The sequence below is a fragment of the Oryctolagus cuniculus genome, chromosome 5, assembly GCF_051225735.1.
Source record: "Oryctolagus cuniculus isolate XC-2025 breed Fujian yellow rabbit chromosome 5, ASM5122573v1, whole genome shotgun sequence".
NCBI classification, from domain to species: domain Eukaryota; kingdom Metazoa; phylum Chordata; class Mammalia; order Lagomorpha; family Leporidae; genus Oryctolagus; species Oryctolagus cuniculus.
In genome coordinates this window covers 33285897-33298124 of record NC_142871.1, presented here as the reverse complement: position 1 = coordinate 33298124, position 12228 = coordinate 33285897, and the positions used below count along the sequence as shown (strand labels likewise).

At 37.4% G+C, this 12228-nt stretch overlaps 1 protein-coding gene across 15 annotated transcripts in view; it reads right to left on the bottom strand.

Moving 5' to 3' along the window:
* The window catches only part of AHI1 (Abelson helper integration site 1), a 231607-nt gene that overhangs the window by 218347 nt on the left and 1032 nt on the right, over positions 1-12228 (bottom strand). For 10 of the 15 annotated variants that reach the window (XR_011388506.2, XR_016233694.1, XR_011388507.2 and 7 more), the window contains exons 2-3: positions 8316-8383; positions 6399-6523 (exon numbers count right to left, since the gene is read on the bottom strand). The exons of 3 other annotated variants lie outside the window; for them this stretch is intronic. Coding sequence is in view for 6 of the 12 variants with exons in the window: in XM_008263544.5 (XP_008261766.1) it covers positions 6399-6523; positions 8316-8325 (135 nt within the window). In the remaining 6 variants the exon portion in view is untranslated. Of the gene's footprint in view, positions 1-6398; positions 6524-8315; positions 9143-12162; positions 12225-12228 lie in introns of all 15 variants that reach the window. 2 more of the 15 variants (XM_089332646.1, XM_008263545.5) reach the window with 2 other exon arrangements.

The following is a 12228-nucleotide window of genomic DNA, read 5'->3' as shown; positions in this document are numbered from 1 at the left end:
CTGTGGCTCAGAGGGTTAACACCCTGGCCTGAAGCGCTGGCATCCCATATGGGCACCGGTTCTAGTCCTGGCTGCTCCTCTTCTGATCCTGCTCTCTGCTATGGCTTGGGATAGCAGTAGAATATGACCCAAGTCCTTGGGCCCCTGCACCCACTTGGGAGACCTGGAAGAAGCTCCTGGCTCCTGGCTTCAGATTGGTCGAGCTCTGGCCTTTGCGGCCATTTGGGGACTGAATCAGTGGATGGAAGACCTCTCTGTCACTACCTCTCTCTGTAACTCTTTCAAATAAATAAATATTTTTTAAAAAAGAAAATATTTCAAATACAGGAAAGCATAAATAAGAGTTCAATGAGTAAACATAGATTGATTCACCTTGATTGAATTTGTAAAGAGGGTCATTATTTCTTCAAATATTCTTTGTCCCCTATTCTTTCTCAGACTTGAAGCACACCTAAGTTAAAATGGCTAAAATTGTCCTACAGGTCATTAATTTCATTACTCCCTCTCACCAAGCACCCTAACCAAGGATGCTGTTCATGGTGTACTGGAAAATAAGCTCTCCAAAGGAAGTAAAACAGTATTTTTAAAAAGGACCTCCTGTCTAGAGTTTGCCAGTTTCCATGATGTGAGTATTCATATGACTGACAATTTTGAGTTACCACTGATTTAACAATCAGTTTATAAAATCTCCAAAAACTAGTAACAATCAGCTCTCATAAGCCAGGACAGGTCACTTCAGCCTACCACAGGTTTTGTGTGTTTGATTTGAATAATTTATACTGTTATTTCTTCAAGTTTACTATTCATTTTCACATTAATGCCCAATATATTAATTTCATCCAGTCTATAATTTCAAATGCTACATATTTCTAGTCTATAGAAATCAGGTTTTTTTAAATATGTCCTGTATTTTTCTTTTAAAATCTTTTTGTATCTCCACTCCTCTTCTAGAATCTGTCTTTATTGATTATCTTTTGGTGATAGGTTATATTATCTTTTTTCTATTAAAAGCCTGGGAGAGTTTGGTTCGTTAACAGACATTATGAATTTTATATTGTTGACTATTGGGTTCTACTACAATTAGCTCTAAGACAAATTACTTCAATCAGTTTGATCCATTTGAGGCTTCCTTTATTTAGTTATCTCCTGAGAAGATTTGTATTCTAAATTTGTCTTTGTTAGAACCAAGATAATTCCAGATTGAGAAGGTAAATCCAGGCCAGCATTTATAAAGGCAGCAAACACATGAATGATATTAATAATACCTGCAAAACCTAAAAACTTTCTACCCTGTAAGTCAGTACCCAAACAAAATTTTCAGAAATTGAAGTCTTGACATTAAAGGTGATATCACCTTTAATGAAGTCTAAGAATAAAATGGTATAAAGCAAATCAGGGAATGAAACCAAGACAAAATAGTATAGACAATAACAAGCAAACTATGGCTTAAATTTCCCTTATACAGAAAAAATGAGATGTAATTTTAAAAGTAATTATAGCTACAGCATGAATACTTACTCCCTACTTAGCAATGTTCATTCCAGTTACTACTGATGAGTATCAAACCATTACAAACTTAGTAGTGTAAAATATATTATGTTTTGAATCCAATATATTCTCCTAATTTGTCAAGTCCCTCTCACCTAGTTTCTGAGCCTTTGATATTATGACTCAGGACTTCATCATCACTTATTATTACGTACTTCCACTCCTTGTCACTTGTCTGGTAAAGCTCCAGAGACTCTTCAAATTAGTTATCTCTATCCCTGTAAGTAAGTATTGTACACTGATGGACAAACTGAACCACTTCAAAGACTACTATTCTTATAAAAATATGGTCTACAGACTCAGCTGGAACTCAAAGCTACTGTACTGTATGATCTATTCATTTTATATGCTTTCTTACTATTTCAAATTTTTTCTATTACTGACATCTAATGTTGCCACTCAATGACTCCTTCTCATATATATAATTTGGGGGGGGGGCGGGGGTGGAGCTGTGGTGTAGTAGGCTAAGCCTCTGCCTTTGACACTGGCATCCCATATGGGAGCTGGTTCCAGTCCCAGCTGCTCCTCTTCCGATCTAGCTCTCTGCCAGTGTGAGAAAGCAGCAGAAGATGGCCCAAGGCCTTGGGTCCCTGCACCCATGTAGGAGACTCAGAAGACACTCCTGGTTCCTGGCTTTGGACTGGTCCAGTTCCAGCAGTTGCGGCCATTTGGGGAGTGAACCAGCAGATGGAAGACCTCTCTGTCTCTCTGTCTGTAACTCTACCTCTCAAATAAATAAATAAAATCTTTATATAAAAAAAAAGAATTTGGGAAGCTCAAACTTTCTGCTACCTAATCTATAAATTTCCACATTCTCAAAAACAACTTTTTTTCTTTTTTTCCTATTGTAAAAAAGTAGGTTCTTTACATTTCTGTTCTAGAAAACTCCTTTCTCCACATATTTTCAATCCCTCTAATATCTTATCGGTGTTAGGTTCACAATATCCTATTCACAGCCAAACTTTCTAAAAGAGTTGTCTATACATCTGACATTACTTTACCTTTCTATCAGCATTATATCAAAAACCAGTGCTCACTGTCCCACCACTAACAAACTTTAACTTACTTGTTAAGTAAAAATATCTCAGTAATCCAGTCAAAATTTCTTATAGTATGTTTACATTTTATTTTTCAATATGATTGGTTTTACTTTTCATTTCTTTTGCTCATTTAGCTATTTAGAATCTTAACATTTATGGCATCTAGTCACTTATATACTACCTCTTTATACTACTGTCTTTATATTATAACAAGAATGAAGCTAACTTATAAGGTTGTCCAGAGAATGAAAAAGGTAGTAACTGTCCAAACACGACCAAGGTCCCGATTCCAAAATATGTAAGTGCTCAATAGGTGCTACCAAGTATTATTAGCTATATGTAGGAGTATTAACTCTGTAATGTTTCATGTTTCTCAATGAATTTACTTTTAGTAGCATTTTATGACCCAAAAAATCACCTATACACCAGATTTATTCATTCATTCAACAAATATTTTCTGAGTTTTCGGTGTGTAGGCAAAGACTATCATCTTTATTTGGAATGTTCTTTATCCACTTCAAGATCAAAACATCACCTCACTGGATGATTAAGCCAACTAGCCTTTTTAAGACTTATTTATTTGATAGGCAGAGTAAGAAAGAGAGAGAGAGAGAATGAGAATTAGAGAACTTCCATCTGCTGGTTCACTCCCCAAATGGACACAAAGCAGGGGCTGGTCCGAGCAGAAGCCAGGAGCCTGCAATTCCATTCTGATCTCCTACGTGGGTGGCAGGGACGCAAGCACTAGGGCCACCATCCACTGCTTTCTCAGGCACACTATCAGGGAGGTACAGCTGCCAGTGCTCTGAAACGGGGATGTCAGCATCCCAAGTGGTGGCTTAACTGCAGTACCACAACGCCAGCCCCCAGCCATTTCTATTTTCTAACTTACTTGCCTATTAATTTGTATTTTTATATTTAACTTTTTAAAGCTGGCTGAAATGTAACAATGTGAGATAAAATAAGGTTATTGCATTTTTCCTCAAATGTTAAAGCAACCATCTTACAAAGAATTCTTGAATTACAACTTCTTAAATCAGCTGGAAAAACTGTTCTCCCCTCCTTGGTTTTATATTTTAAATATTTCCGTTTTATTATTCTACATTAACTTAAGTCTAATTTTGTTAACTAAAGAAGTTAACCACTGGAAACTATTACACTTTAGTCAAACCTAAAAGTGTGAAAAGATCTGATATAGTATTCTGTAATATCTATTAATAAAATATACAAGCTTCCCATATAAATGAACTTCTGGGAAATTTATTTTTTAAAATCTTTCAGAATTTTTATAGTTTCTATGGATGTGACATGTATCTGTTAATTTTTTTCTCTAATATTTTCTTACTGTTTCTAGCTATAATAGCTGATTTTTTATACTTAAATTGTTCACTTTCAATTCACATATTTTTTAATTTTTTCTATAGCATTCAGACTATGTAAAAAGCTATCATTTGTTTTCCTAAGAGTCGTATTTTGCCCATATTAGACACCAACATAACAAGGAGGCAGTACAGCACACATGTCGTGAACACAGCTGTGAAATCGGGAAAATCCAGATTCATTATTAATCGTATGAACCTGGGGAAGTTCCTGAACTTCTGTGCCTGAGTTCTCCTATCCATATTGATTTCACAGGATTCTGGTGAGAAGGAGGTGATTTAGTGAATGTGAAACACTTAGCATAGTATCTGGAATGCAGGAGATGCAGACAAGTAACAGCTGAAAAAGTACTACATTATGTTTCATGCCTATTTACCAAAACTTTAAGCACATTAAACAGTTAAGATAAAAAGAGATCCTCCCTTAAGAGGCCCTATTTTAAAGAAAGAACCTATAGGTTATACATCTACAGGTTATGCATGAACTACCTTGTTTTCAAAGGAAGTCAGAGGAAACTACTGAAATGGTGTGCACTATCACCTGTATGTAAGAGTTTGCATTTTCCTAGAGCCTAAGAGTGTACAGAATTTTACAAACATGAGCACTAAGTCACACTATACACTTGTGTGCCCCAAGTATCTAACCTGGACCTTTAGTGAATGGACATAACCTCTGTTCATTTCCTGGTATCCATTTAATCCAGAATTTTTGCCTAAATTGCATCTCACTTAGCTCTCAAAGCACAGCTCTCTAACAGTGAGAGAAAACAGGAGGTTCTTCTTTGGCCAAGTGAGTCCATAAAAACACTCTGCAGACAACTATTCCCAGTGTTCTTTCTGCTCTTGCAGAACATAACCACCCTAGCTGAGGGGAGGACATATGCCAATATGCATCGTTCCTTCTGCCATATGCCACTATTTCCTAGTATATTGCATACTGCTACCACAGAGGAAGCACAATCTACTTCAGGGCAGCAATCACTATGGGATATCAAAGCTGCCCATTCTGTCAGCAGTGTTAAATGGGTGTGCATTTCTATAAACTACAAACCTTCACCTGTGTGGTGAGATTCTGGCCAGTGTTAATACTTTTGCCTCATTTGAGAATATTAACCGCTATACTGATGGCTCCCAGATAGAATACTAAAATGAACAGCTCTCATGTTTTTTGTCATGAGACAAAAGAATGGGACAAAACTTGCTACAAGCAAAATGTAGGACATGTAGCTAAAACTCCTGCCAAAGAAATACCATGCACCATTTACTGGGCTGCACAAGGACTGACTTACTTTTTTAATGTAAGGACATAAGAGATTATGTTAAAATGAGTAAAAAGTGCAACTTGAATAGTGAAATAGGAATGAAGAGTGCAAAGTATATCAACTGGGATGGTATCAGAGATTCCATGGCAATCAGGTTGAAGTTAGCTGCTGATGTGGTTAGTATGGCTTTGAGTTCTGTATTTTTTTTTATTTTTTTTAACTTTTATTTAATGAATATAAATTTCCAAAGTACAACTTATGGATTACAATGGCTCCCTCCCCCCAATAACTTCCCTCCCACCCACAACCCTCCCCTCTCCCGCTCCCTTTCCCCCTCCATTCACATCAAGACTCATTTTCAATTCTCTTTATATACAGAAGATCAGTTTAGCATACATTAACTAAAGATTTCAACAGTTTGCACCCACATAGAAACACAAAGTGAAAAATACTGTTTGAGTACTAGTTATAGCTGTATTTTTAATGCCTTCTAGTGTGCTGCCAAAATTCTATCATTTAAAAGTTTACCTCAAAATTGAAAGTATGTCATTGTAAAAATTATAAGAAAAATAAGAAAGGAAGGAGGGGGAAGGTGGAAGGGAGGGAAGTAGGGTAGTGTGAGAAGTATCATAATACTTTTAAAACTGTATATATGAAATACAGGAAATTTGTCCCTTTATATAAATCTTTTAAAAAATAAAAACTTAAATAAAAGTATACCTCAAGCATAAAAGGATATTTATTTAAAGCCTCTGGTTTCTTTTGGTTCTGCTGGGTAAGATGACACAGAGTAAGTCTAAAAAAAGATAAACTATTGCAAATTTGAAGATATTAATTCCTAAGTTCTTCATAACTCTGGGTTAAAAACTGTGAAGTTATTTTAAAAAATGTTTAATAAGGCTAGGCTTGAGCTTCCCTATTATTCCTGGTCACTCTCACCAGTGTGGCTATGTTGTTCTGGTAGGACAGCATTCAAGGTTAAAATACTCCAAAATAATGCTGCTGATTCTAATGTGATATCTAATATAATATAATATTTTATTCACGTGTTGTTGACCATGATACAGAGTTGCAGTTTTCAACTTGCAAAATTCCTTAGAATTTTGATACAAAACTCTTAATTTCAGGATGATATAAAAGTCACCATGACCAAATGATCAATTACTCACTGAAATGTTTTCTTTAGATTTGGCAAGTTTTTTCTTCAGTCTTTTTCTTTCACGGATTAGATCATTGTGGGTCTTAAGCAATTCTTCAAAGCGTACTTTGGTTTTTACTTTGGCTTCACTCTCAACTACAAAACAACAAAGACTCAATCATTTCTCTAAACAGCCCCAAACACAAACCTGAATTATGGTAAGAAATACAGTCTTATAAATAGCTGTGTACATTCTCTAGCTCCATTACAACAACTGACCTGTATCTTTTTTTAAAAATACTTTTTCTTTTGGCTTTGGCTATAACACACACCTGTATTCCTACTAACTTTTTGGCCCTACCTTATCTCCTTTGCTAACATTTTACTTATAATGCACAGCAGTGTCTACGACTGTTAGTTATGTGGCCTCAGAAATGTTAGTTAACTGAACTCCATTTTCCTTACCATAAAATCATAGTAATTCTGTAAATCATTCCGCATGAAAATGGTTATCAGTGGCCTACCCTGTAGTCGGCATTCAACAAATATTAAAAGTTATTTTTTCTTTAAAATATAAATCAGAGCTTGCTGTCCCCTGCTTGAAACTCTATGGAGTTCCCAATTCAGTTAGGATGAAAGAAAAGAAGGCCTTCACATGATCTACAAGATTCTGCCTTTCCCTGCAGCTTCTAATCAAGACCAATACCCTCTTAGATACCTGCATGCTGGCCACACTGCTATTCTTGTGGCTTCTCTCACAGAACAAGCCTCTTCCTGTGTGAAGGAGCTTCTGCCTGATGCATGATCCCTCTAACTCCCCTGGCTGGTGCTAAGTGGCCTGTTGCAACCTTGCCTTTAAAGTGGAACATTTCCTGACAACTTCATCCAAATTTTCCTGTTTCCAGTATATCAAGTTGTTCTTTTCCTTTATAGCACTTAACACAACTGAAAATTATGTAATTATTTTATGCTTACACAAATAAACTTATTATCTATCTTTCACACTATACTATGTGGTTTATATCTACATTCCTAGCTACTATCATGAGGTCTGGCAAAGAATACATATTTAATAAATATGTTTTAAAGAAATAAATACTAACTGAATGACTACCCCAGAGTAGGTGTTGGCAAACTGTGGCCTGCAGGCCAGTCAGTTGTTATTGTAAAGTTTTATCAAAACCAGACATGCTCATTTGGTTAAGAGTTATTACTGCTGCTTTTGTGGTTTAATGACAGAGTTCTGAGAGGAGAGCCCAAGCCTAAATATATAGTAGCTGGCCCTTTATAAAAAGTTTGCCAGTGGTGCCACAGCTCACTAGGCTAATCCTCTGCCTTGCGGGGCCAGCACACCGGGTTTTAGTCCCGGTTGGGGCACAGGATTCTGTCCCGGTTGCCCCTCTTCCTGGCCAGCTCTCTGCTGTGGCCAGGGAGTGCAGTGGAGGATGGCCCAAGTCCTTGGGCCCTGCACCCCATGGGAGACCAGGAGAAGTACCTGGCTCCTGCCATCAGATCAGCGCGGTGCGCCGGCCGCAGCGCACCGGCCGCGGCGGCCATTGGAGGGTGAACCAACGGCAAAAGGAAGACCTTTCTCTCTGTCTCTTTCTCTCACTGTCCACTCTGCCTGTCAAAAAAAAAAAAAAAAAAAAAAAAAAAGTTTGCCAATACCTGCTTTAGAGTGAAACATACAATTTTGATGAGAAAGAATAAAATTAACTATATTCTGGAATCATTATTTACCTTGTCTAGCAGTGTCCATAACTACCATTCCTAAATACATATGAACCTTAATCATCAATATTAAAAAGAAAACTGAATAGCAATTTATTAAATATCTCTAATACTCAGTCAATGACATCTATTTTATTCATTATTCTGTTAAAGAACCTCTTTAACCAAACTTTAAATGTGTAGAATATGAATCTTATAAATTTCATAAAGGTCTTACCAGCAGGCATATCTCAGCTTTATGGCAAGCATTAGGAAATAATGTAAAGCACTGACTCAATCAGGATCCTATTAAAACAAAGATTTATTTGTAATACAGAACTTCCAAAAAATATAAATAAAACACTCTTCAACCAAGATTATGCCACTGTACAAGTCCACTACTTCATGAAGTTTATACCAATAAAGCTATGCTCTCTTATTTCAATCTTATGCAAATGACCTGAGTACATCTGAATCTGTATAGTCTTAAAAGCATGTGACCCAAACTTGATCATATTTGAATAAAATGTTTCTATACTTAAAAAAGTTTTGAAAAGCAGTAAACGTGTCACTTGGTAAATTAATAAATTCTTAAAAGTGCTTTAATTAAAGATTTTAATGTGCTTTTAAGAAACCGAAACTCCATCTCCATTGCTCATTTCACAGAGCATACTCTATTATACTAGCAAAATACACTTGTGGGTAGCAATTCTCACAACTAATGAATTAAGTATCTCCGTAGGTGGAAATTTGAGAATCTATCACAGTAGGAAAGGCTAGCACAAACATTTGCACCTTCTTTTTGATTTAATTAACCTGGGCTACTAATGGATAAACGCAGTCTGTACATTCCTGAACTGTGATTTCATTTAAAGATGGGAATATGTATCTAAAATAAACAAACTGATTTGCATATTAGAATAGAACATGCAACTGTTGTTAAGAATGAAGTTGAAGATGATATAAAAAATATCTTGGGCTTCCTCAGGCATTATTAGTTAATACTGCAGTTCCCTGGGCATCCACATTCATGGTCCTCCAGCAGAAAGGTCTTGAGAACAAATGCTAAAAAGAAAAAGATTATTATAAAATCATACCTACTTATGGGAGTTAACTTATAACAACTACTTGTAGAAAGACAAGCTAGACATCATTAAAGCCACATAGTGAAAACTGCTACAAATTACTGATAGGGGTCTGTGTTTACTTGAATGACAGGTGGTCAACCACTTTCCAATCTACACTGAAAAGGCAAGTGCAATGATAGAATCACTAATTGATAGCATGTAAGTAGAAAAATTATAAAGCAAGTGAGAACTTCATTTCTGTACTATTCTATGGTCCTTCAATATACAAGAACACTACTGAATTATAAGTCATAAAAAAAAAAGGCTTGGATGTACTAGGTACAACCTGTTTTGAGCCGAAAATTTATGACACTTAAAAAAAAATTAGGTAGCTAATAAAGAGGCAGGAGAAATAATCAAGAAATATTCCTATGTGTATAAAGCAGAATAAGGACAGCAATATTACTGGCTGTATTATAGCGCAGTGTGGTAAACTGGCTGAAACCTAAGTTCTAGAATTAGTCTCCATGGTTACTTGTATGCCTGTGGACCATGGATCTCCTAAACCTTAAAACCAGCCTGCCTATTCAAAGGGTTGTTAAAAGGACTAAATGATTTAAACAGTACTTTAGAACAAGGACCAACAAATATGAGCTACAATTTTAACAGGAACTTCCTAAGGGGATTGTGTGGGGCAGTTTGAGCTGTGTATCTGAAGGACACCAAGTAGCTACAAACATCAATTCCACCGTCAGGTCCTTGGTTCAAATTCCAGCTCCATTTGACAAGGACCTCAATTTCCTCATCTTTCAAAAGAGAATAATAATATCATTCACTGGGTTTTTGTAAAGATTAAATGAGTATATGCAAGGAAAACTGTTGGCACAAAGCCTACTGCATGGTACATGCTTCAAGAGAGAGCTGCTTTACTACTGTGTGATATATACATATATATGAGAGAGAACACAAAGGACATATAATCATATTATGTTTGGGAGGCAAAATAATATATTAATCCATTAATCCAGCAGGAGACCTAGGCTGATGGTTTGGGAATAATTTATAGATATTTGTACAATGGTTGCAAGAAAATAAAAAGCCAAAGATTGAATTCTAGAACGAGGAGGTAGGTGAAACACAGGGACAGAAAAGTATCACAGAAGGAAAGAGTTTTCAGAAAGGTCTATGCTGTGTGGTGTCTACAGTTGCTGCACACTTTGGGAGTGCCCGCTGGATCTGTAATCATGAAGTCACGTGTGCCAAAGCTGTTTATGGAGGGGCAGCAGCTGGGAGCCACAGGTTGAGGAATGAAAGGCAAGACCTGCGGTAAAGGTACGCAGGCAATTCTTTCTAGAATTTTGCTTCCAACTGTCTTCTTCCCACTCGAGATGCAATAGTATGAGGCAGTAGCTTTCAGGGGTGAAAAGACTGTTAGGATTTTGATGTCTGCTTGAGACTGTTTTCAGGCTTCTCATGACCACCCTCCCTTCCACCCCTCTGCACTGCATTCAGGATCATTTTCTAAAACACAAAGGTGATGGTGGTGTGTGATTGCTTTAAAATTCCTCACCAGTTCCCAATCGACTGGTGGAAAGCACTGGCAAGTCCTTACCACTGAGAAGACGACTATTAATGACTGGATCCTTTGCCATTCCTCACAGCCCCTTCACCGCCACACCTTCACACAGCTTCTGGGCTCCAGCCACGTGAAACTACTTGCAGGGCCTGACCAACGCCAAACTCTCTCCTGCCTTTGTAGCAGGTCACATACCCACTTCTCTCCTGAGAAAAGCCTGCCCTGCTTTGACACTCTGACACTAAATGCAAATGGCACCTTCCCTGGGGAGCACCTTCCCCCAAAGCACAGCTGGATCTTCCAACTTCCCTTTTCACCCTGGCACAAATGGTTCTAAACTGGCTGCTCCCTCTATCCCGCAACCCCCTCCCCCAACTACTGGCTTTTGGAAGAACAAGCCTGCACTATCTTTATATAAGTATCTCCATTTTTAAAAGGCAGCAATTATGGCTCCAGATAGGAAAAACTCAGGCTTGAGCTCCTGTCATGCTACTTCATGTGGCCTTGGGTAAGCCAGTTTCATTAAGCCTTGGTTTCTTCCTTGTCTAGGAAACTAAAGTGGCCCCTATTTTAATCATAAGGAGAAAAAGAAATATCAGAAAACAACATAATCAGTAAACTGCAGGTGCTCGATGTCTACAATTATTTTAAAAATAATTACACAATACACAATTAAGTAAATTTTGTATTTACATTTACTATCATTTAATATTTTAATGACCACTGAAATAAGAGATACTATTTAATAACAGAACATTACAAGTCATCATCTCTAAATGTTATTTAGTATGTACAGCAAACACATTAGAAGAATTAATGATTAATATTTGATTAGTAACAGCTTCAAAATTTAAAGTCTGACTTGGAAACATATTCCCAAATCTCATATACCCCGTGATGTTAACATTTCTCCCTCACAAACCCTTTCACAAAAGCTTCTAAGAGATACTGCGTAGCAAAATTTAGCCGAGATTACGTTTCGTCTTTCTCCCTGACCACCTGATCAGCAGCCAATATGTGACTACAGATCAAGGGGGAGGGAGAAGCAGACAGGCTCGCAGAATTCACTCCGGCTCCAAACCTGTACCAAGGAGGAACAGAAATCAGAACCCTTAGTAAATCAACAATCGCCTTCATAAAGATCCTAAATGCGGTTTCAGACACCTGTGGCATCTGCAATTCTTCCAAAGAGACTTTTAAACACGTCCCGGAATCCTCCTAACTGGCGCTCTTGCTCGCAATAACAGCGAGCGTAAACGCAACAGGTGAAGGAACTGTTAGCATCTCTCTCTCCAAAGAAGAGCAAGCCCTGTCTCCACTTTCCCGGTTAAGGCTGACACGCCGCGCTGACACTCGGGAAGGCTCTCATCCCCTTTCTGTGTTTATCAAAACGCCTCTAACAGAATTTGACTCTTTTCTTAGAAACGTAACGTATCCGTCACCTTTTCTGGGTGTCATTAAGAAGGCACTTCACAGGTTCAACATTCAGCGCCAGGTTGACACTCTAT